Raw genomic sequence first — 24614 nt, 5'->3', positions numbered from 1 at the left:
CAGTGGTTGGTTCAATGTGCTGAGTCGGGTCCACAGCGCCAGCCCGGAGCAGCTCCTGGAGATGCACCACGAACAGGCCAACCCAAAGAATGCTGTGGTGAGCGCCTCGGCTCCAGCCTCAGCTATTTCATTTTATTTTATTTCACAGACAGCGCCGAAGGACCATGTAACTGATTCTGATCTGGTTCCGTTTTGAGGTTATATTGTAATTTAGAAAATTAGAAACTGTAGCTCTCTGATCTGTACCAAAGGTTAACTTACTTGACCTGCAGTTTCTCTCTTGCCCCCTTTTAATAGCCGACAATAGCTGAAGTATTTTGCACTTTAAAAAGCAGATAATTTCCTTCACACCACTTTTTTTCTCTTTCTAGGGGACACTAGATGTGGGTTTGATTGATTCTGTTTGTGCCTCAGACAACCCAGACAGGTGAGTTTCTAAATACTCTTTCATCTAAAAACACCTTTCAATTTTTTTTCATATTTTGCCCCCAAAAAAATCTGACTTTCTTTACTCTTTTAACTGAGTCCTAACCAACAAATTTCTAGGCTTTTTGAAGGTATTTGGAATGTTTCTTTGGATTTTGGCTGCTCTCACTCTCTCGCGTTTTTAGTACCTCTTTGTAACATCATTGTGGTTGGTTGGTCTGTTAAAAATGTGGGGAAGACAAATGGAGAATAATAGCAGATAAAACAGGACTGTCAAGGTCCGGTTCATTTAAGAAAAAGCATTTAAATATAGTTAATATTAGTTAAATATAGTTGAGATTCTTTCCTATTTCACCCGATTTTATTTACTAGGCTGCAGTCAATATCTATTTTTACTGACTGGACAGGTATTTTGTTCAAAGTGCAGGAATGCTTACATTTTCTAACAGTATCCTAACGTAAATATACTTGTTTCCAAATGTATAACTCAACACATACAGCTACAGTTTTTAAAATCCCATGCCTGTCGAATGCTAGCAATGTTTTCCTCCAAAGCAGTATGCTGAGGCTAATGCTAGCATTAGCATGGCTCCTCTCTGTTTAATGACTCGTTGATTATTTCAGGGCAGTACCAGCAAGTTGTGTGCAGCCAGAACTTAACAGTAAAATCAGTTTTCCTGCTTTATACATTTACAGATCTACTTGTAAAATTAAAACTGCGATTTAAAAAAAAAAAAAAAAAAAATTGATTATACAAAATCTTGCAGCATGACTTGCTGGGGTTGTGACACCACTATCTGAAAATCATGTCTTTAAAAAAAATTGGAACAAAATCTGGTTCTGCTTTTTATGACAGGCTGCTGTTACGTGTAGAGAAGTAACAAATTTCGTAGTTCATCTCTTGGTCTTAATAGCCTTTTTATGCCACAATAATTCATAGATTACATAGTTCCTCCAAGTCAATTCATGCCTTCACCAGTTCTTAGCCTTATTTCATACCGTTCCTCTATTTCCAAGTAATTCTCATAACATTATATGGATTTCCAGTTTATCTTTCTTGATAACTAAGTATTTTTGATAAAATAGAGGTGAAAAAACCTAATCTTTCTAAACTTTATTATTTAGAAAGTTACCTTTTGAAAAGTTGATCTTACATGTTTTTTGTATATAATCCCTATATTGCTGCCAAATTAAGCAAAAACCTTTAAGATGATTTGAGAAGATCTCTGTGTTTTGCCAAATGTCAATTTGGGTCTGAATTACTCCCAACCCAAGGTGAGAAAACATTTCAAAGCAATTCATTTTCATTCCAGAAAATCTCAGATACAGAATTATTACGAAAAGCCAAAGTAATCAAATGACCAGCACCTTAAATGGTTTAACAGTTGAAGACATTCCTCTGTAAATGGTCGTTTACTCTGTAAATGGATAAGAAGCCAAAAGCCTCCAGAAATCTTAAAGGACTTTTTCACCAGACCATTTAAAATAGCTGAGAAAGGTGGAGGGAAGACGGATAAATCTGAGGTGTTGTGGCTTAACACTTTTGCAAAACGCCATTATATTTTTGAAGAAAAATCCCCAAAGTGACATTTTCTCTCTCCAGACCAAACTCCTTTGTGATCATCACGGCCAACCGAGTGATCCACTGCAACACAGACACGCCCGAGGAGATGCACCACTGGATCGGCCTGCTGCAAAAATCTAAAGGAGACACAAGAGTAGATGGGCAGGAGTTCCTGGTCCGAGGTGAGTCTGGTTCACCCGCATCCAGACAGCAGATTGAAATTGTAGGAATCTTCTTTAATGTTGAACTAAGTTCCTAGTTAAGTAGCGGTCCATGTCCGTTTCAATTATCAGGCTGGCTGCATAAAGAGATGAAGTCAGGAGCTAAGAGCACTTCCCTGAAGCTGAAGAAGCGCTGGTTTGTTCTCACCACAAACTCCCTCGACTATTACAAGTCGTCAGAGCGCAACGCCACTAAACTGGGAACCCTGGTCCTGAACAGCCTCTGTTCTGTGGTGCAACCGGATGAAAAAGTCTTCAAGGAGACAGGTCAGTTTAACATCAGTCGCTGCTATGATACAAATGTTTCAGTGTTTCCACGTTTTCTCTCTTTTTTTTTCTTTTTTTTTTTTGCACATCCTGATCTCTCACTCCTGCATGCATCCTGTGTCTCTTCTCTCCTTTCCTCTCAGGTTACTGGAATCTTATTGTTTATGGGCGTAAACACTCTTACCGGCTGTATACTAAGATGCTGAATGAAGCCATGCGGTGGGCGAACGCCATACAGGGAGTGATAGACAACAAGGTTCCCATCGAAACGCCAACTCAGCAACTCATCAGGGACATCAAGGTATAATAAACGTTTTCCGTTCGTCTCTCTTTTTTGTGACGCAGTCCCGGTTTATTGAGGACTGATGGCTTTAAGAATTCTCATGTTAAACATTTCATTAAGATATGGGCAATGACAAATATTCTCTCTAGTCTAGCAGACCTTTGGCAGGGACACACACGGTTGTGAAATGAGGTACTTGAACTGTGTGCTGTGCATTTCTTTTCTACAACAAAACCACTCTTCAATAAATTCCGATTTTTCTGACGTGATATTCAGTAGTAACCCTTGTAGTTTTAACTTGGCACAAACGTGTTTACACCAGATTTGAAACTTACCTAGAACGTGAAGGCTCTCTAGAGCAGGGGTGTCAAACGGTTCCGGCCCGCCGAACAATTTAGTCTGGCCCGGTGGGTAATTGCATTATCATTATTAAAAAAAAAAAATAATAATTTATTTTTTTCCAGTGTCCTGTCTGGCAATGTGGCAATAATAATTGTTGTCTTAATGCCAAAAAGTGCTCATCAGATTTGACTTTCACAAGTGGAGCAGTACTGCTTTTGCCATAGTGCTCCGCTTGATTTATGAATGTGAATAGTTTTATTATGATTCTTGCGGGGAATATCTCAATTGATATGGACACTACAATGGGAAAGTAGGAGAGGAAAGGAAGAACAAGAATAAAAAGAAAAGGTGAAAGAAAGAGGAGATAAAAGAAAGAGAATGATAAAACAATTATTGAAAAAAAACATGTACTTCGTTTAATTGAAAAGCTGCAGTTCCTATATTGTCCACGGGGGGCGCTGTGTTTGAATCAGCAGATGGTAGCACTGAGCTTCAGATGTGGAAAATTGATTTTAAATCATTTCTTAATTTTTATCTGTTTGATGTATTTTGTCATGCAGGACAGAGTTTTTAAGTTCCAAAAAATGTGAATAAATGTTTTTCAACATTGTACAATCACTGTGATCAGTTCTTATGCATAATGCACAAGAACAAAATGTTTAACTGAGTAAAAGTATTGTTGAAATTGCACATACTTTTCTTAAAAACGCTGAGGTTATTCATAATATATTGTGTAAAAGTGAAATTAATTTAATATAAAAATCAACAACAAGTCCACTTTTATTAGTTCTATTTAATCTTGCAATGAGTTTACTCGTGTGGCCCTCTTGAGATCAGATTAAGCTGTATGCGGCCCCTAGACCAAAATGAGTTTGACACCCCTGCTCCAGAGGGTCCTCGGGAAGTCCTCTACTGCGCTCTCCTTTCTGTGTGTCGGCTCCCTGACTGTTTTAAAAACGCACATGCCTTCCATTCAGAGATTGCGTTGGCTTAATATCGGGGTAGCTCGGGGTACTGGGTGAGCTGTGTGGGAGGTAATGGCAGCAGTGCTCTGGTGTAAATTAATCACCAGAAAATGTTAAAGCAGGACGGCGCTGGCCTCGTCCCAAGGCTATAACCTCATCACACCCACACTGGGCTGGAGGCGCTCCAAGAAAATTATTGTAACATTCTTGGCACCGCGGCCGCTATGTGCCGCAATGAACAATCTCTGCAACAATGAATGCTGCACTACCCTCAGGCACCTTTCACTTTGTAGAAATTACTACGCACTAGCCTTACCGGTCGACAGGGGGCTTCCAGGGCACGTCTCTCTTCGAATGGTGTCCAGACTTGGCTGTGCTGGTCGCTGGGAGACAGAAGGAAGTGTTTTTAGACTCGTTTCAAATGAAATTATACCTTTTCACGCTGTCAAAGCTACAGCGTCGTGTTCATTAGTAGCCATGAAAAACGACGAGGAAGGAGAAGACAGCGCGAGCCGCAAATCATAGGTTTTATCGTGTGTTTTTGCGATAGCCACACGTTGACTCATAACTCAACTTTAGTCTTTGAGTCCCTGAGCTGGCTGGCTGACTATAATCAGAGACGAATACAAAGGCTTGAGTTTTTATTATCTGCATCAGTCCTCCAGACAGAAAGCTGCTTAAAATTGCTTCATAAATTCTCAGCAAGGCTAAAAATTATTGTCGGGGTGCAGAAACCTCTAATACGAATAGGTGAATGTATCACATTGCAACAATGTTTGGCAACATCCTGATTCAGGATGTTCCCGGCAAATAAGATTGCCGGGAAAGCATTACAGGACATGTATTTGCCGAATGCTTTGAACATAATCAACGTACACGCCTGCTCTTACAGTGCAGCAATATTTCCACGCGCTCCAGCCATCTTTGGAATATGCTGTGAAGTGTAATTATTAAGAACCGGATAGTTAATAAAGGCATAAAATAACTATTTTGCTCTTCTGGTGGAACAGGAGAGCAGTTTGAATGTGGATGATGTGGAGCAGACGTACTGGAGGAACCCCATCCTGAGGCACACCCAGCATCCTTTGCACTCCCCCCTTCTACCTCTGCCTTATGGAGATGTCAGCGTCCACTGTGAGTGCCTTTATCCCTTTTTTTTTTTTTTTTTTTTTTTTTTTTACACTGCGTTCTGTCTTCTTAACTAGTCTTTTAGTTTATTTGATGTTTTAGTTTATGGTTTTCAATCAAAGTGATTGCAAATGAAAACTTGTGTCTGTGGAAACATTAACTGTAGCCCTCTTTATCTCGCTCAGTGCAAAAGGAAAAGGGTTATACCAGCCTGCAGGATGAAGCCGTGAAGATTTTTAACTCGCTCCAGGAGATGGAGGCCGTGTCAGACCCCGTGCCAATCATCCAGGGAATCCTGCAGACCTGTCAAGACCTGAGGCCGTTAAGAGACGAGGTTTACTGTCAGCTGATCAAGCAAACCAATCACGTCCCCCACCCCAACAGTCCCGCCAACCGTGTCCACTGGCATCTCCTGACCTGCATGAGCTGCACCTTCCTGCCCAGCCGAGGAATCCTGCGCTACCTCAAGTTTCACCTGAAACGGTGAAGATCTGTTTTTCGGGCCCGAGCGGTAAAGCGACGCAAAGCGTAAACCTCTGGTCTGAGCGTCTGTCTTTGTGTCTCCGCATTTTCATTTTCCTCCAGGATTAAGGAGCTTTTTCCGGGGACAGAGATCGAAATGTTCGCCCACTTCATCGGGGAGTCTCTGAAGAAGACGAAGACGAGAGAGTTCGTTCCGTCCCAGGAGGAGATCATGGCACTTCTCACCAGACAGGAAATGACCACCACAGTCTACTGCCACGGAGGAGGCTCCTGCAAGATCTCCATCAACTCTCACACCACCGCTGGGGAGGTGAGCGGAATACAATCCCTTGGTTACCGATAGCAAATTTGTTGGTAGGGAGTAAAATCCTACTTTAAGACTTCATTTTTCAGACATTATAACTCCTGTTATTACTTTGAAATACTTTTTTACAACCCGCTTTGCCAACAGCACAGTATTTAGTCTTCTGGTGAATCTTTTCTGGATTTATTTACCTTTTATATTTTGGATCATTGTCCTGATCAAAGATCCAATGATGAGATCCTCTGTTTTCTGTTAGAGGTCAATCGGATTGCTATTTATATTTTGCTGGTATTTCAAAGATTCATCGCCCCTTTCAGACCGTCATTCTGAAATTAACAACTAAACTGCAAAACCCTGTTACGTGTCATTTTACTACCATGCAAATCGATCAGCTGTGCGTGCTTTAAAGGCATGCTGCCGGGATCGAAGAACCAAAACGGCGGTCCATTCCACCCGGCAACATGCATAAGAAATATTTGGGGGATTTCCCCTGCATCTTGACTGAGTTCAGTTATTGCAGCCCTCGCGCTGGATTTCCAGAAACAGGATGTGCAAGTACAAAATAATGACGAGAAAAAAACAGTGTTTTGCTCAATTTTCTTCTATGTATTATCAGTATCATATCGTACAAGGGTATGAAGCAGGTACAACCGTACAAGCAGAAGACCTCACATAACTCCTGTCCTCAAAGCTCTACGCTGGTTTCCCGGTGTCTACTGCGTAAATTTAAAATGTTTTGGCACTAACCTTTACAGCCCTGCAAGAATAGGCTCCCTCTTAAACTATTCAGCCTTACCCTTCTGCTCGCAGTCTGAGATCTTCTGAACAGAAACGTGCTAATGCAAATCCATTTTAGGAAACAGGTTCTTCCTAGCTGTCGCATCCAGACTGTGGAATCCACTACCGCTTTATCTGCACAAACAACTAAAAACATTCTTTTTTTTGAAGCAAGCATTTTATACTCACTTCCCCCAAGGGCTGCTATGATTGTATGTATCTTATCTATATGTATTTTATTTTGTGGTGTTTTGTATTTTATCCCCTGTGCTGTAAAGCACTTTGTGCTCGTTCTTTACGATTTTGTAGTCCAAGCTCAAGAATGCCGAAGCGAAAAGTGAATGAGTGAATACATTCGGTCGTTTGGGTGTATTAACCCACACAATCTGTTACACCGTCCCCTAGCATACTACAGAAATGGCTGAACTGGGTGGAGTGGAATGCTCTGTGACCTGGAGGGGGGGCGGGGTGTCAAGTGCCTCATTTGCATTTAAAGAGACGTCACCAAAACAAATTGCTCTCAGACGCACCTCAGAACAGGAGCAAAAAACGGAGCTGTGGGGCAACAAAAACGAGGAATTTAGACCAAAGCGTTGCAGTTCCACTTTATATAGACCACAACTAAATCATTTAAATGTAAAAAAATTAATTACTGAAAAGCATATGTCCCCTTTAAAAGATACTCTTTAACTATGCTAGTAACATTTAACTAAACTAAGCAAAACACTAATAAAGAACAAGGATAAAGTAGCGAGAAGGAACAACAGAACAAACCTGAAACCAATAGCTGATAACATGATGCGGTTTTATCCCTGTTCAGTGTGAATATCTTTAAGAACCAAAGTTCGTTTTGATGTTGGGGATGAGGTCAAATTACCCGCTGAACTCTAACAGCTGCTAGATGATCATACAACCAGTTCACAAAGGAAAATAAGGGATTATTTTAATAAAAATTGTAAAAAAATAAAATTATAATTTGCTGAATTAGAAATAATAAAAATTTCAGAGGATTAATCCTTTAATATTGTGAGAACACGTTGAGCAAGTCCAAAGAACAGAGAAGCCGTCAGGTGAGCGGAGCTGCGGTTTCAAATGCCGTCTTCATCACGGCACTGAAAGGAAAACCGTGGAGAGAGTCAGACAGCCAGTTTCAGACGGCTTGTATTATATGTTTATGTCTGGTAGAGCTTTGGTGGATATAGAGGAAGCAGTCTTTTATTTAGGCAGCTAGGTAGACCCTCACACGTGTGTCGTCCCGAGTCTGGCCTGTTCAGAGCTGCAGCCAAAAAGAAAGAAATGCTTTTTCAGAAAAGTTTTTCTGCTTTCATGTCACATGGATCCAGCTGTGGCTGAGCTCCTCCTTCCTAGAAGCTGTTGTGAAAATGGGATATTGCTGTACTTTCTGCAATTCGAAATATTTATCAGTCTTGTTGGTTATTTGTGTAGTTAATTCCTTGTTTCCTCCTGTGGCTGAGCCCCGCAATAGTTTTTCCCACGAGCAAAAGGCGGCTTTGTTAAACGTCGCTTTTCCTTTCTATTGTCAGGTGGTGGAGAAGCTGATCCGAGGTCTGGCTATGGAGGACAGCAGGAACATGTTCGCTCTCTTTGAGCACAACAATACCGTTGACAAAGCTGTGGAGAGCAGGGTCTTTGTGGCTGATGTTCTGGCTAAGTTTGAAAGGTACGTTTGAATGTTTTATTGCCTCAGATATGGTCTAAATCTGTGTCCTGGGGATGCCAACGATATGAAGACAAGATAATAAAATTAGACAAAACCAGATGTGGGAGTGACAGATTTACGGCTTTCTCCCCCCCAGACTGGCTGGCAGTGCCGATGCTCAGGAGGACGGCCAGTGGAAGCTGTATTTTAAACTCTACTGTTTCTTGGATGTTGAAAGCATGCCAAAGGAAGGAGTGGAGTTTGCTTTCATGTTTGAGCAGGTTTGTTTTAGCATTTTTCAAAAGAAATGTCAACAACATTGCTAAAAAAAAAAAAAAATGACAGGTATGTAAATGAAAATATACCCAATTTTTTTTTTTTTGTCAGGCCCATGAGAGTCTAACCCGTGGCCACTTTCCCGCTCGCGAAGAGACTCTGCAGCATCTCGCCGCCCTGCGCCTGCAGTTCCTGTTCGGGGACAAAGCCCGGCTCACCTGGAGCCTGGAGAGCGTGTACCCCGTGGGCCGCCTGCGCAGCCGCATCCTGCAGTTCACCAAGGCAGGCGGGGCCTCCGGGTCGGGCCAGACCCTGGAGCGAAGGAGGACCAGCTTCCTGGACGGCACGCTGCGCCGCGGCCTGAAGACGGGCTCCTTGAAGAAGCAGCGCATGGAGGAGGAGCAGATGCTGGAGATGTGGATAAAGGAGGAGATGTCGGCCACCAGGGCTAGCATCGTGGAGAAGTGGTCCCACCTCAAGGGTCTGGATCAGCACCAGGCCATGCTCAAATACATGAGCATAATAAAGGAATGGCCTGGATATGGATCCACATTGTTCGACGTCGAGGTAATTGTTATATACATGAAAGCAGACTGCTTATGAGAAGATCTCAACCCTGTCTAATCCTTAAAACAGAGCGCTCAGTTTTAATCAGTGTTCTTGAATCCTCTAAATCAGGGGTAGGGCTGGACGATAATTCAATAACGATATATATCGTTCAATAGACTTATGGTTCAATATAAAAAACAGGGGTCAATAAAAAGTTCAGTAAAAGAACAGTTCATTCTAGCCTATCATGTAGGTTAATACTACAGTCATTGCATCCTCCCAGCCAATCACAAACGCAGGAAAGCTCCATCAGCCTTCAAAGAGTTTAGAGAGCACGTGTTCTTTTTTTTTTTTTTTTTCAACACTTACAGTTTTCGTAAAAAGTTGGTTCAATAAAGGGTTGTGTTTGAATCCATTTATCTAAAAATAAGTCATCAAGCAACAGCATAAAATGGCCAGGGCTGCACTTAAAATGTATATTTTGAATTGTTTTGATAATTATCGATATCGATCAATATGATTTCTATTTTATTGATATGCTTTTATTCTATATCGTCCAGCCCTAATCAGGGGTTCACAAAGTTGGGGTCGTGAGATGAGAAATCAGAGAATATCTATTTAATATAGTAAATTTATGCCTTTCATCGTGGAAAATGATGGGTTGACTCTTGAATATTTACAACATTTGGACATCTGATTTTTTTTCTCAGAAATACATGAAGTTAATCTTAATTTTAGTTTTTTTTTAATTATTTTTTAGCGAAAATTTTTTATTTAATCCATGATTGCCCTAATAAATTTTTTATGAATGTGTAAATTATGAAAATGAAGTCACAGGTGTACAAGAATATTATATACCAAAGGGGGTCGCCAGTCTCTGGTACTATTATCTTGGGGGTTGCAGAGTGAAAAGTTTAGGAACCCCTGCTCTAAATGTCTCCTGTCGGTTGTTAATTTGTCGTCTGAAATCATGTTTGTCTCATGTTTGGGTCTTCGCAGTTCAAAGAAGGAGGATTCCCACATGACCTCTGGCTGAGCGTTAGCGCCGAGAACGTGTCCGTCTACAAGAGAGGCGAGCCAAAGCCTCTGGAGACGTTCCCCTACGAGCACATCGTCTTCTTCGGTGCTCCGCAGTCCTGCACCTACAAGATCACCGTGGATGAGAGAGAAATGTTCTTCGAGACACCAGAGGTCCACTTCTCACCCGTAGCTTTGTTCTCATAGGCTGGAAAATAATTTATACCCTTTTTTAAACTTTCTCACATTTGTTTCACTGCAGCCGCAAACTTTTCTGTGTTTTATTTGTATTTTACACGGTAGTCGAAAACAAAGAGGTGCCTGATTCTAAAAAGAAAGTAAAGGTTCCAGGCATTTAGATGCCTTGAATACAAATGCATGGGACAATTTTCAGTTTTTATATGTAAAAGAAAAAAAAACATAATAATGCACTACTTTGTCTTCGTCTATCACAAGTCCAGCTAAAATACATTAATGTTTGCGGTTGCAGCTGTGAAAAGTTGAAGGCGCAGTGGCGTCTCTGGCATGATAAATAACTCAACACATTAGCAGCAGCTAATTCTTCTGTGATGCCAACACCCTGGCACTGATCCATTTCAAATGAGCAAGATAAAATAGAGCAAACCAACACACTAGTAATGCCATTTTTTATAAATGCAATTCAAAAATGACACCTCTATTCAAACATAAAATTACAAATAAAGCATCACTCCTATTGTTCATCTCCAGAACAGAAAAGATGCACATCGGTCTTTCATCTGGGCAAACTTTTCAAAAACCACTTGGTGTTTAAAGAGTGTTTATTTTTAAAGAGCAGGTTTCCATCTTGGTGATGTTAAAGTCCACTGGCTGGTGAGGTCCTTAACGTTAAATCTCTAATTTTTTGTTCAAGTGGCAAAGTGCTTAATTTGCGCTTCATTGTTTAATCTACCTGATTTTTTTTTTTTTTTTTTTTTTTTGTCCTGGTAGCTAGTAAAGATAACCAACACTAGATGGCGGCACGCTATCCGACAGAACGTAAATGTAACGTGTGAAAATCCAGTGTTTTTATTTAATCCAAGCTTGGGGCCGTAGTAGCTGTGCCCCACGGCTGTCTAACTGAGAGCGTGGGAAGGCACACAGGGATATCAGTAGTTCATTATTTAAAGGCGTTAGTGGGACGGCCCCAATCAGGGCGCCTCAAGAGGATTTAGCCTACTCAGCTTGTCAGTACTCTGGCAAAGACTTAGATCTATATGCACACATGTTTATAAAATAATTGTATTATACTTATACAGTATTACTCTATAAAGAATGATCCAATTCCACTGATTATTTAAAGCAGCATCTGGCAGCGCCAAATGCAGAGACGCCACAGTCAAGGGATATAAATTACTTGCAAGGCCTTGTGCATCTGAGCTGCAGTTTCGTCACTTTAAATTTTTCATGCATGCATAGCCACTGACACCCCCCCCCCTTTTTTTTTTTTTCCCCCATTTTTGCCAGGTGGGAGAAATCACGAAGATCATGAAAGCCTACATTAACATGATCGTGAAGAAGCGCTGCAGCGTGAAATCTGTGTCCAGCTATGGAACCAACTGGATCCGGTGATCTGCCGGAGAACGACGCCAAACCAGCTCAGCTGCACATCCGCCACGGAGAGGCGGTGGAGAGACGAGAGGAGGAACAACCTGGGATTTTTTTGAGTTGAGATTTAACATTCTCCGTTCAGAAATCTCTGAATTACCCAAACATGTTGCTTCTCCTACGTTTTTTTTGCGCAGAGATTCTGAATGTTTGTCCCCTTGGATCTCCATAACGTTGCTTTCTTCAATCTCCAAACGACCTTTACCTTGAGATTTACACTGGTCATGTCACATGTTTCTTGAAAAATAAGTATAAAAATAAAAATCATTTGAAATACTGTCACATCAAAATTACCAAATTAGAAAAATCTAACACACTTCCATGAATGTGCTACAGTGGCATTTGCACACTGATAGAGTTGGCACCTTTTATTTATAAGATTTGTATTTTATTTTATTTTTTTTGCTAGACTTTTGGGCCCCTTTCTAATGAATGTTCTCCTGACCGGAGATCCCCTCAGGGTATTTATTAAGCCCCCTCAACTTGCCTTACTTAACAGCGAAAATGTGGCCTTGCAGAAGCAGAATATTTGTGTTATTTACATTTGTGATGCAGAAATTCACCCCCAACAGGTAAAAAAAAAAAAAAGAACCAAAACAGGTAAAAGTTGATGTTGGATACATCGATTAAAAGTCTAAAATCTTTTTTTATAGGTTGCAAATAATTAATATCAGAATATTTAAGCTTATGTCCCAGAACAAGAACAAATGTGAGCTGAATGTATGAATAAAAAATGGCCAAAATATGTCTTTAGAATGAAAGCATGACAGCAGTTCATAGCATTTGTGAGCATAGTTTGGTTGTGTGTGTGTTTTTTTTTCTTCTTCTTTTGCTTTTAGACATGTCAGCAGCCAGGTGAGGGTGTGGTATATTTATTTATTAAAAACACTCAATGGATTTGAGAGACAAGGAAGCTAAACGTGCTCGAAATGACTTGTTAGTGTTATTTGTGCTTTTATGGACAGAAAATGATGCTGAAATGGACAACATGTACTGTCTCCATTTTGTGTTGTGTTTCTTGACTTCTCTGACTGTTAGAAACAAGCTCAAACTCCCTTTCTTTTTTTACTATTTAATGGATGCCAACCAACCTGCAGTATAGTTCATGGTAAGAGTGATACAATCTCAACATGATGAGCTTAATATTTACCTCACATTAGATCACTGTCCTCCGTTACGTCTCGATCATTTTCACCTACGGTGGACGCTCTGGTCAGCTGCCGGCGGCCACACCAGAGAGCGAGCCACCTTCCCGTTGATAATGACTGTATTTTTGAGACTTCTGATTGTTTTGATGAGGCAAAAAAAAAAATTAAAAGAAAAAAAAAATCTGAAAATGTTTTATATCAGAATTTAAAACGCTTTAATAAATTATTGTATTTGAAACATTGTTTGTGTTGTGATTTTATGCTGATTCTGAACAATATGCGTCTAACATGAATAAATTGCAACAAAATCAAGAAGTATAAATCTGATTAATATTTTATGCACTCAGATTTTTTTCTCTTACCAGGTAAAAAACTGAATCATTAGAAAACTCTTATTCAAGCTCGTCCTGAGCAGGACAAGGACAGGGCAGAACGGTGAACTAACTTGGATACATGCACATACACAGTAAATTTAAAGGCATATAATCAAAACGTTGATTTATTTCACTGTTTCATTGTATAAAAATAAATGTGTATTAATTCATTACAGATATCTTTAATTTGATGATTATGGATTACATCTAATGAGAACTCAAAGTTTGGTTTCTTGAAGAATATGATCACATGAGACCAAGAAAAATATTTTTAATACAGAAATGCTGTGTTATGGTGGTCGACAGCTAAGTTGACAGTTATCCAACAAACATTCACTGACACCCTCTAAAAGCACAAAAACATTTGATAACTTTTGACCTCTAATGCCTTAAGAGTATACTTAGTGATTTTAAAATCTACATCAGAAGGTGGAGGAGTTCGCTCAGATACAATGTGTGTAAAAGGGACAAAATGGCCGACATGCTGTGGGGTTTGGCCCATCACTTCATGAGACTGTTTTGTAGGTCCCGAGATGTTACATATGAGAACTAAATTTCAAAATCTTCGGTCACAGAATGGCTTGAAGCTGATTCTTTTAGTGCTGCTAGTGGGTGCTGTGGAGCAAATAGGCCACGCCCACCAAATGTTGGGCTGGAATCCTGTGTAGGGTTGGACCAGGATCATATTGATTTTGGTGCAAAGCCGATAATATATGTGGAAATTAGAGCCAAACGTATGGTCATGGCGTGAAGCTGCACTGCTCCACGCCGCCACGCCCACGCCCTCCAACTAAAACCGTCTGTGCTCTAAAAGAAGACCAACATGTTATCTGTCTTCTGACGCAGTTTCAAGTTGACGAGGAGGTGTTTGTCAAAGTTTGCCGCGTGTTAATGTCAAAAACTGGCAAAAATCGCTCTTTAAGCCCATCTCTCTCTAGGCGGTTCTGTAGACCCTTTTGGCTACACCCATTTTTAATCCTGCTGTTTCAAGCAGTAGGTAATTTTGGGTAAAGTTTAGTAAGTTGTCATGCATGTTTAGGCCTTGAAAAAAGCTACTAAAAGAATCAGAATAATAGAGAACAATTCCTTAAAAGAAAATAGGCCTTCACAGCGCTTTACTCCCCGGGCCTAATACATACATCGCATTTCGAAACTAATTATTAAACATTGTGGCCAAGTTCAGGTTATTATTCAAATCTGATTTAAAGTTTTGTAAGGACATCCAGTCAATTGCTTGAGTAAATATCTTTGCATGAATCCCACCTAAACAAGCATGAAGGAACAGTGGAAAGGAAAACTTCCCTTTAACAGGAAGAAATCTCTAGCAGACACAGAGTCTATGTGAGCGGACATATGCCACAACCAACTGGAAGTTTCATAATTCAATTTAATTTTATTTATATAGCACCATTTCACAATACATGTCATCTCAAGGCACTTTACAAAGTCAAATTCAATCAAATCATGCAGACAGATTGGTCAAAATATTCCTATCTATAGCTACGTGTCATCAACATAACGGAAATTAATCCTATGCTCTCTGATCATTTTACCAATTGGAAGTATATATATATAATCACCTTTGATCAGTCAATCATATTTAAACATACATTGAAACCATATTAAGAATAAATGAAAAAATGAAACTAAAATTAACTGATAACACAGTAGCTACTATAAACTCATTATTGATGCAAAAAATAGTTTAGTGTTATCAAGATTCTGATTTCTCTTCTTACTGCAACTGTTTTCACAACACTGATAAGGAGAAGTTATTTTGGAAATAAATAATACCGTACAACGGTGTATTATTTTCTATTTTCCGGGGGGCACCACAAAACAGTTGCATGTGGGGCCTCCAAATAGCTAGCACCGCCCCTGTCTTTAGGCAACTATCGTTTTAATTATTGTTACGCTATTTTGAGTAAAAACAAATGTAAATCCTACTCCAATATATTGCTCACCAAAAACGAATGGCTGCTCCTTTAAACTCATGAGAATGACTTAATTGTTACAGCTGGAACGTGATTTACGCTGAGCTGGTCCTTTATATGGTCCCCTACTGTAATTACATTTTTATTAGTTTTAAATCCAGTAAGGGGGAAAAAAAAGCCAGGCGTACAGCGCATTTTTATAGCATTATTATCTTTCTGCAGCTGTTTCTTGACAGAGGCGTCAGCTGCTCGTGACGTCCGCCGTCGTAAAGCAGACGTCCAGCCTTCACTTTGACTCCTCAGTCACAAAAGCCTCCTTTTCCCATTTTCCCATTCGCTCCTCGCTGGCAGCAACATGTTGGGGTTTTCACTCTCATCTGCTTTATTTTTTAACTTCTGTCTCGTTATTGTTATAATCGCTGCAGCAGAAGCGCAGACAGCCTCTCCGGCTCCGGCTGCGGGTGAGTTTTCTTCAGGCTGTTCGTTAATGTGCGGTGGCTGTGGTCAGGAGGTTGTCACATGACATCAGCAACTTGGATTTATTGTGACCAAAAACAAAGTTAGGCGATTTGGATAACTTTTTTTTTTTTTTATCTCATATAGCTTTTTAAACGAGGCTTTTGTTGCATTCAACTGTGAACCTTCTTGTTTGTCGTTGTTGTTGTTGTTTTAAGTCAATATAAAACCAAAGAGGGTCAAACGCTTATAGCTTCTTCTTCTTTTTTTTTTTTTTTTTTATTGTACTTAATTTCTTAGACATCAGATTGTCTCTGTTTCAGCTTCTTGCAGCCTCAAGTCCAACAGCAGCTGCGATGAGTGTCTGCAGAATGTGTCTGTGAGTTTCCCACCCCTCAGAAAAAAGTCAACACTTTCTGGTTGTTTTTGCCATGGCCAGTGCACGTTTTTGTAAATGCGATTTCTCATCAGAAATCAGCGATGTTGTGGTTGTAATAATAATAATAATAAAATACATATTTGCCTTTTCCCCCATTTTTAAATTCCTTATGATAAGAAAAATATCACCTGTCATTAGATGTAATTAAATAAAAAACTCTATTCTCTGACTTGCACCTAATTCTGCTACTGTATGCTGTGACTCTGGGTGGCGCTGTTCTCAGTACAACATAACGGTATGGTCTACCCCCCCCCCTCCCACCACCCTTCAAGAAAAAAAATAATAGATTAACCACCAAAACATAAAATAAACAAATATGTACAATTTTGATTAGTTTGTATTAAGTTAAGGATTTAGAAAAACGCCTTTTGTTTAATCTTTATTTTATTCGAAAACATTCATCCCATATTTGGCCCATGACAAAACATTTCAGTAACGTTTTAGGGGGGCCCCACGCCCCCCCTCCCCTCCCCAATAGAAAATAAAATAAAATAAAAATAAAACCAAGAGTACAATTACATTTTGTTTTGTGAAAACGTAATATTGAAATACGAAATAAAAACCTAAGACAGAATTGGCACAATAACTTACTCTGAGGTACTCACCTTTTGCTAACTTAACCTTATGATGTCACTGCCCATATATGGTCGGGGACAGTGTTGTTGACATCCAGCTTGCAATGCCATATGAAAATATGGCAACTTCTTTAAAGAAACACTTATCCTCATCTAAAGTCGCATTTCTTTATGTGTTTATTTTTATGTTCTTGTTTATCTGTGTTTATTTTGTAAAGGAAATAAGACCCCACCCTCAACATGTACCGAAGAAATAGTTCCTGTTACAGTCATGTGATGGTCACAGAATCAGGTGTCTGCCTAGGAGTATATAAAAAAAGAAACCAGTCAATTTTTACTTTCTCTTTGCCAGTGACCTTGTCTTCATTACATTAAAAAACTTTTAACTTTTACTTGTGGTCTATTTTCGACCACAAAAAAAGGAAAAATACTTCCATTCAAATTTTTTGTATTCACACAAATATAATAATAACCCACTGGTTTACTGTTTTTCTTTGCTGGTTTCCTATGAGAACATCCACATACCTGGCATATTGTACATACCAATGAAAATGTCTGTGGCGTTATTTGTTGTTGCAGTGCTTGTGGTGCTCTTCAACCCAACAGTGCATTGAGTACCCAGTGAAGAACATCCTGCCCCCCAACAGTGTTTGCCCACTGAATGATGCACGATGGGGTGTGTGCTGGGGTAAGACTGCATTTGCAGGCAGCATTTATTCTTGAGCTTTCCACGTGACTTAAAACATTTCTAAATGTATTAAGTCCTTGAATTTTAAAACTTGACCTAATAAACAAACTGTTTCTATGGTCTCTTGCACCTACATAATGTAAAATTGGTCTTCTTTGTAAAACAAACGTTTCTTCGATGCAGTAACTCAATTATGGGATAATTAAAAATTAAATAAATATGAAGTTTTGACAAATAAAACACTGTTAGTATCACAATTTTTAGTGTGTTATTTTTGATTATACACTGTTTATGACATTTTCAATAAGCTGTGGCTATAATGTAAAAGTACTCCTAAAAACTTTACTGCAGATATGCATTCTACTTAAATCTATCCCCATGGTAATCAAATCCTTTTTTTTCAATTACCAAAACAAATCAAAAACATTTTTGTTTTGCTTTAGTCTAGTTGGAAACTAACTTAATATTCAACCACTTCATGAGTTTAACCACTCCACAAACTCCTCAGGTTACTCCCAGGACAAAAAAAAAACATGTTTATGTATGAAACAAAAAATTTGTTTCATACATAAACAAATAAACGTTGCCTAGTAGGTATTTAACAAATATCAATAAAATAAAAATCGAAGAGAATATGTCCCAACACTGAACCTTGTGGGACTCCACGTTTAGTCTTTTTAAGCTCAGATACTTTTTCATTAAACTGATTAGTGAGGAACCAAGGATTTGTTGGCAGGAACCAACCAGCATGACAATGTGGATTTTAATCTGGCTGCAAAGTTTCAAGATGGACCTGGGCTTGCAATGGACTTGGTGAATTGAAAGATAAAGATAAAGATAAAACAATCTGTACTTGCAAAACCAGTTTCACACCCTCTGCTGGACTCAGCAGGCAGACTACTAAGAAAATCTCTTTAAACTGCGCATCACGCCTAGGAATCATATCTGACTTTTTCTTTTGACTCAGAATTTTTCAAAAATTAAAAGCTTTTTTTTTTTTAGCAATTCTGACCATTATGTGAGACATGGGCAGTCCCACCTGGGGCCAATTTTTTGCGAGTTTACTCTCAATATGGGCCCCATGTGTAAAAGGTGGCTGGCTGGAATGTCAATCAGCAAACTATCTTCATAATCATTTGATTATCGGGGCAATGCGCAGCCTCTGACGCCTCGTCAGCAGTTTCAGAAAAACAAGTTAAAAATGTTGCTTAAAATATTGGAGCTTTTTAGAGAGTTCAGACAGTTTAGATTCAAATATGTGATCTTTGAGACTAGTGTAGTATAATCTGCCTGTTGGGTAATTGTCATAAACCCTCAGGTCAGAGATTAGATAGTTGCAAAGCTGGCTGCTGTTTTTTTACGAGTGGAGTTTAGAGTCAGAGTCATTTGTTTTGCAGTGAACGTAGTCAAATATATTCTTCAGTCAGTGATAAAACCCATTGTAATTAGCTAGCAGAGATTAATCATTCTAAGTGCCATAAGTAATATGGAAGATTTATACCTGTTACTTTTGGACCTCTGGAGCCTGGATTTCCGCCCAGAGGGGAGAAGTGTCAACTCCTCTGAGAGTGGTCTGTCAAGACTGATCAAAGTTGCTTGTGCCTTTAGCATTTCGTCCAAATTAAAAGTGTTCAGTGTGCGGCGAAAATAAAGTGTCTGCAGGCGTTCTTGTGCAAATGGTCAAAGCTCAAGTTCTTGTCAATGACTGTACCCAGGAATTTGCAGCGCTCTACTGTTCCCACTGAACACTTGATGGTAAATCGAGGGATTAGACCGGGAGGTTCTCGTAAAGCTGACCGTCATGTCTTTGGTTTTTAGAAGATTTAATTTCAGAGCGTGATGATCACACCACTTTACAGAGTCGTCCAGAGCTGGTCCACGCTTGAAATCTCCATCCTGGAGTAGACTGATACTAAAACAGACAAAAAAAAAAAGCTTGTCGTCTGCACACTTAAGAAGATGCTTATCCTTTTTGGTTGCCGTTACAGCCATTTGTATAAAGAAGGTCCAACAGGGGAGACAAGCTGCACCGCTGTGGAGAACCTTTGGATGACAACCAGCCCTGACCACCTGTGGCCAACAAGTCAAATAATCCAGCACCCATTTCTTCATTCCAGAATATGTGGCTGGTTGTATAAAAAGCTGAAGAGGAGTCTACAAATAAAAGCCTTGCGACTGGTTTTGCACCCTCGTTTTGCCTGCACAAGCAGTTAAGCAGAATACTTTTGTGGCACTAGTGGTCTTTAATTTTGTGGCACTAGTGGCACTAGTGGTCTTTATTGAAAGTAGGCTGACAGGAGGTGGGGGTTGAGAGAGAGGGGAAAGACATGGCCCTATATTCAAACTGCATTGGGTCAAGGTGGCCCTGGACCTTCTTCATTAGGGTTTCTTTGACCAGCCACTCAAAAACCTTCATGACCACTGAGGTCAGTGCCACAAGCTTTAGCTCATTGAACTATTTTCGAACTCTAGTTTTGGCCACAGGTACAACAAACGTTTCCTTCCATGATTTTGGGACCTTGTGCTGGATAAGTGATGAGTTTAAAAAAAAAAATAAGACTATATGTCACATAACTGGTCCACTCAGAGTCTTAGAGGTTTACCTGTGGTCATATCAGGCCCAGGGCCCTTCATGGCGTTACATTTACGAAACATGGACATAACAGAAGTAGCACCAATGGAAGGCTGTTAAGCGGTAGTAAAACTGCTGCTCAGTATATCGAACAAATCTCTGTGTTCTTGTGAAAAACGTAAATACGAGTCCTTCGTTTCATTTAGAAGTTCTGGGTTTGAAACAAAGCCATCGAGGGTAATCGACCCAAAATTGTTCTCGTCTCGACTTGCCTTCATTCCATACCCCGCAGTCCTCAGATCATTATTGTGAAACATGTCCTCTATCTTGCTTTTGATTTCGTACAAGCACAGGTTTTCACACATTGACTCCTTTCCACCTTTTTGACATTTTCAGTCAACTTCCAGATACTGATCATCACGATGTCGGTGTTGGCCGGAGTCATCATCGTCGCCGTTCTCGTCTGCTGCCTCTGCTGCTGCTGCAAGTGTGAGAGGATCGGGTAAGCTGCGAGTCACATGCAACACGCTGGCAGTGACATCTGGTCCACAGGCAAAGGAGGAGGTGGAGTGGGGGTGAGGGGGACACAATGGGTCATTATTCTGAAAGGCTGGGCTGACACCGCTATCTCCAAAGAACTTTCTCTCACTGTTGCATTTAAGGCTCAGCCTCTTGTAAAAGCCAGGGTTGTAAAGGAAGAACGACTTTGGGCTTTGGCTCAGGGAGTTTAACCTTTCTTTTATGTCAGAAGCAGTAAACCTCCTGTTTTATTTATTTATTTATTTATTGCAATATTCCTTGATAGGATTACGGTAGCATAATCTTCTCTTTTGTTAGCCAAAAATATTTATTCAGACCACTCCTGACTCATGATAGGTCTAATGCACAGTGCTTTAAAACATATTCAAAATGTTTGAACTTTCTAAAATATTCCGTATTTAACTTTAAAGTATTTTGGGGGGATTTTTGTATGACAGACCAAATCAATGTAGAATATAATAGTAAAAAAAAAGGAAATGATGTGTAGTTTTCAGAATGTATTTTTTTACAAATAAAATCCCAAAAAGACTGGTGTGCATTTTGTATTAAGCCTCCCTCAAACACTTTACGGAACCACCTTTTGCCGCGATCACAACCCCAAGACCTTTGGGGTATGTCTCCTTTGGCGTTGGATGCCTTGAGACTGAAGGTTTTACCCATTCTTCTCTCTCACAAACTGGATAAAGCAGTAAAAAGCAGTTTTCTTTATTTAAGACCGGGCCGTTCAAGCACATTAACATGTTCTGATCCAAACGATTGTATTGTGGCTCTGGCAGTAGGTTTGGACTCAGTTGACCGACTGGAAGGTGAACATGTGCCCCGATCTCAAAACTTTTGCAGTGTGTAACAGGTTTTCTTCTTGGACAGCCCTGTATCCCATCCACCAAAAGCAAAGGATCCAGACCACACGTCGCCGCCACCACCGATTTTATGCTATATTCGGATGTGCGGCGTTATCTTTCTACAATGCATAGAAATTAGACAAGTTGTACCAAAAAGTAAAATTTTGGCCTCATTGGAGCAGAACACCTTGTGTATCATCTGTTGGCAAATGGCTTGTGGCACACAGGATGTATTTTAGCTTTCTTTTAACAGCATCTTGTCTCTTGCCACTCCATGCATACCAGATTTGTGAAGTGCATGACTGATAGTTGTCCTGTCAATAGATCCCCCCCATCAATAAATCTCTGCAGCTCCTACAGAGTTAACACAAGCTGCTTCTCTTATAAATACAATCCTTTTTCGACCTGACAGTTTAGGTGGATGCTGAAGTCTTAGTGGATTTACAGCTGTCCCACACGCCTGCTGTTTTTAACAAATGGATTGAATAGTGCTTTGTGAGTGGTGATAGCTTGGGGTATTGCTTTTATAATCCAACCGTGCCTTAACCTTCACAACATTTGTCTCTGATCTGTCATCTGAGAGTAAAAGGTTTCATTAGTAAAGGTAGTATTTAAGGTTTATGGGGTTACTCATCGAAGGATAATTAACCCAGGCCACTTCAGATCACCAAAACGGATAAAAAAATGGTGTCAGTGGTTCGTGCGCTAATGGTTTGCACCACCAATGCAGCGCTAACATCTGGACCTGCCTGCTGTGTTTTCATAGTGCTGCTTGTTCACTACGATGTTCTCCTCTGAAGCCTTCACAGAACATCTGCATGTATATTGAGAATAAACTAAGCACAGGCTGACTCTGTTTACTAATTTGGGACGCCTCTGAATGCAACTGGACCTACATTGGACCTTGTTTGGGGATGTCAGAGTCAAAGGGTCGGAATAAAGACAGAGCAACACTTTTCCTCCACTTCACTCATTAAGCTCTACTTTGTGTTTTGTGTCGCATAAAATCCCACTAAGATAAATTTAAGTTTTTGGTTGCAATCTAAACAAAATGTGAAAAGATTAAAAAAAATCACTGGACCTCCCCAGGGTTTTATCTTTGCTTTAAGACATTCACTTGTTTGCATATATAAACAGAGATGATTTTTTCATAAATTTCTTTTTTCCCAGAAACAAAAGAGAAGATGCGCAGGTGGCGAGACAGACCCGAGCGAGGAAGGCCCGTCAGAAAGCCAGGTGAATGGCTATTGAGTAGGTGTCTTCTAAGAACCCGATCAAACCCTGTTTTCTGTCTACTGTGCACCATTTTCTTTTTCTGTGGCCGGCATCTGATTTAGCATACTTTCCAAGCAGTGCCACTTTTCCCCCCTATTTTAATTATAGTCTGCACATAAACCTTGTCAATTAACATTTTTTAAATAAGATTTGGTGTGCAATAAAGCACATTCTAGCTGTCAGTCGTCTGTCATCCAACAGTTTGTCCTTGTTTTCCGCCCCTTTAGGAAGACAGAGATCCAGCTGAGGCATGATGAAATCAGGCAGAAATACGGTGAGAACTGTTCCTTCGATCCTCCCTCCATCAAGGAGGATTGGTGAAAATTGCAGATATCAGAGAGGGATTTTAGGACACAGCCAAGATGAATGAAGAAAGAGAAGAATAACAAACATTAAGCAATAATAATTGTTTTTAAAGTCTGCAAAGTAAAATGCATTTTAAGTGGTCACCATTGCCATCTAGTGGACAAGGGTCGAATTGCACATCTCCAACTATTGAATCATGCTTTTTAAATCCACATTTAACATTACTTAACCATACAAAACAAATAGTGTTTAACATATTTTCCTAAATGTTATTCTTTTATCACATTTGTTATAGGCATGGCAAAGGAAAATCCATATGCCCGCATGGATGATCATTAGGAGAAGTGTCAGTGAAGAGGATCTTTTGGACGCCAGTAATAACGAGATACAGCCATACGAGTATCTGTTGACAAACTGTGATCTCCTGGATTAATTTCAGTGTGCCAGTGTTACAAATAAAAATCTTCTCTTTGCTAAATGTTTGTTTCACGAACAAATGCTCTCTAATGTCTAGGCTTGATTTAAAAGATTTTTCAACTAATATGGTTTTCTAGGCAAGTGTAAAGCAAGCATGTTATGGGACAATGTTGTCACCTAGATGAACTAAAACATTCATGCTGTAGGATTTTAGACAAAATGCAGTGTTGTAACATCTGACATGCCCCAATAGTTTTCACAGGCTTAACAAGCTTCGCTTTTATTCTGCATCAGCACCACTGTGGCCTGCTGTAAAACGTCTCTAGTCTGGTTTTGTCGGATTTTATGGAGCCCTAGAAGGGTCATCGCAAAATGTTTTGCATGTTGAGAGAATGTGCTCTCATTTAACTATATTGTGCACTCGTTTTACTAAATTGTACGCTCGTTTTACTAAATCGTGTGCACAATTTACTATATTGTGCTCTCGTTTTACTATAGTGTGAGCTCATTTTACTAAATTGAGCTCTCATTTTAAGCATAGTAAAACGAGGGCACAATTTATTAAAACGAGAGCACAATTTAGTGAACATGGTTATAGAACATTGTGTGCACAATCTACTTAAACGTGGCCACAATATGTAAAACGTGCACTCAATATTGTCTTGACACGTGTAAACATGACCACGTTATAGTATATTCGAGATCTCGATCTACCGAGGGCTCAATTTAAGGAAAACGTGCTCACGTTTTATAAATTCGAGGGCTCAATTAAAGGAAACGTGCACACAAATTATCATGACCTGAAAAGAAATATCACTCCGTATTATTTTAACTTTTATCAGTTTCGTTTTAATTGTTTTTTACAGGGCACCAGTGTCCTTTAATCACATGCAAATCAGAGTTTTGTTCATGTAATCATACATTGGAAAATAAAAAGGATGAACAGTTGTTTGGTCTGTTATTTTTTTTATTTTCTACATCCATTTAATTTCTGACATTTCTGTGTTAACAAAGGTGTTTAACACAGTAATGTCGGGCTACTGAAAACATGCCTATGCACTGTACAGTCAGACCTCCTTTTGTATGACTTACTGCATCAATGCAGCATGGCGTGCAGGCGAAAAGCTTATGGCACTGCTGAGGTATTAAGGAAGCCTCTG

General features: G+C 39.7%; 2 protein-coding genes across 3 annotated transcripts in view; both read left to right on the top strand.

The window, feature by feature from the left end:
• Window positions 1-11940, top strand: part of myo10l3 (myosin X, like 3) — a 93330-nt gene extending 81390 nt beyond the window's left edge. The window contains 13 exon segments of the mRNA XM_036139435.1: window positions 4-97; window positions 372-427; window positions 2030-2172; window positions 2284-2478; window positions 2622-2779; window positions 5079-5202; window positions 5382-5679; window positions 5782-5989; window positions 8305-8441; window positions 8578-8701; window positions 8808-9263; window positions 10245-10436; window positions 11748-11940. Of these exon segments, the coding sequence (XP_035995328.1) occupies window positions 4-97; window positions 372-427; window positions 2030-2172; window positions 2284-2478; window positions 2622-2779; window positions 5079-5202; window positions 5382-5679; window positions 5782-5989; window positions 8305-8441; window positions 8578-8701; window positions 8808-9263; window positions 10245-10436; window positions 11748-11852 (2290 nt within the window). The 3' untranslated portion in view covers window positions 11853-11940.
• Window positions 11941-15591: 3651 nt separating this feature from the next.
• pttg1ipb (PTTG1 interacting protein b) lies at window positions 15592-23515 on the top strand. Of its 2 annotated transcripts, none has more exons than XR_002429133.2 (7): window positions 15592-15805; window positions 16124-16179; window positions 17394-17502; window positions 20471-20576; window positions 22627-22707; window positions 22959-23005; window positions 23333-23515. XR_002429133.2 is itself a non-coding variant. In XM_021324433.2 (7 exons), exons 1-7 carry the CDS (start codon window positions 15700-15702, stop codon window positions 23374-23376), a joined length of 534 nt encoding a protein of 177 aa, XP_021180108.2. In that variant the 5' UTR covers window positions 15597-15699; the 3' UTR covers window positions 23377-23515. The 2 variants fall into 2 exon arrangements, 1 of the variants encoding a protein (XP_021180108.2); XM_021324433.2 differs by having other exon boundaries at window positions 15597-15805; window positions 22627-22692.
• The last annotated feature ends 1099 nt before the right edge of the window (window positions 23516-24614 follow it).

Source organism: Fundulus heteroclitus, chromosome 7, assembly GCF_011125445.2.
Source record: "Fundulus heteroclitus isolate FHET01 chromosome 7, MU-UCD_Fhet_4.1, whole genome shotgun sequence".
NCBI classification, from domain to species: Eukaryota; Metazoa; Chordata; class Actinopteri; order Cyprinodontiformes; family Fundulidae; genus Fundulus; species Fundulus heteroclitus.
Note: the sequence above shows the minus strand (reverse complement) of the source record. Positions and strands in the feature narration are given on the sequence as shown.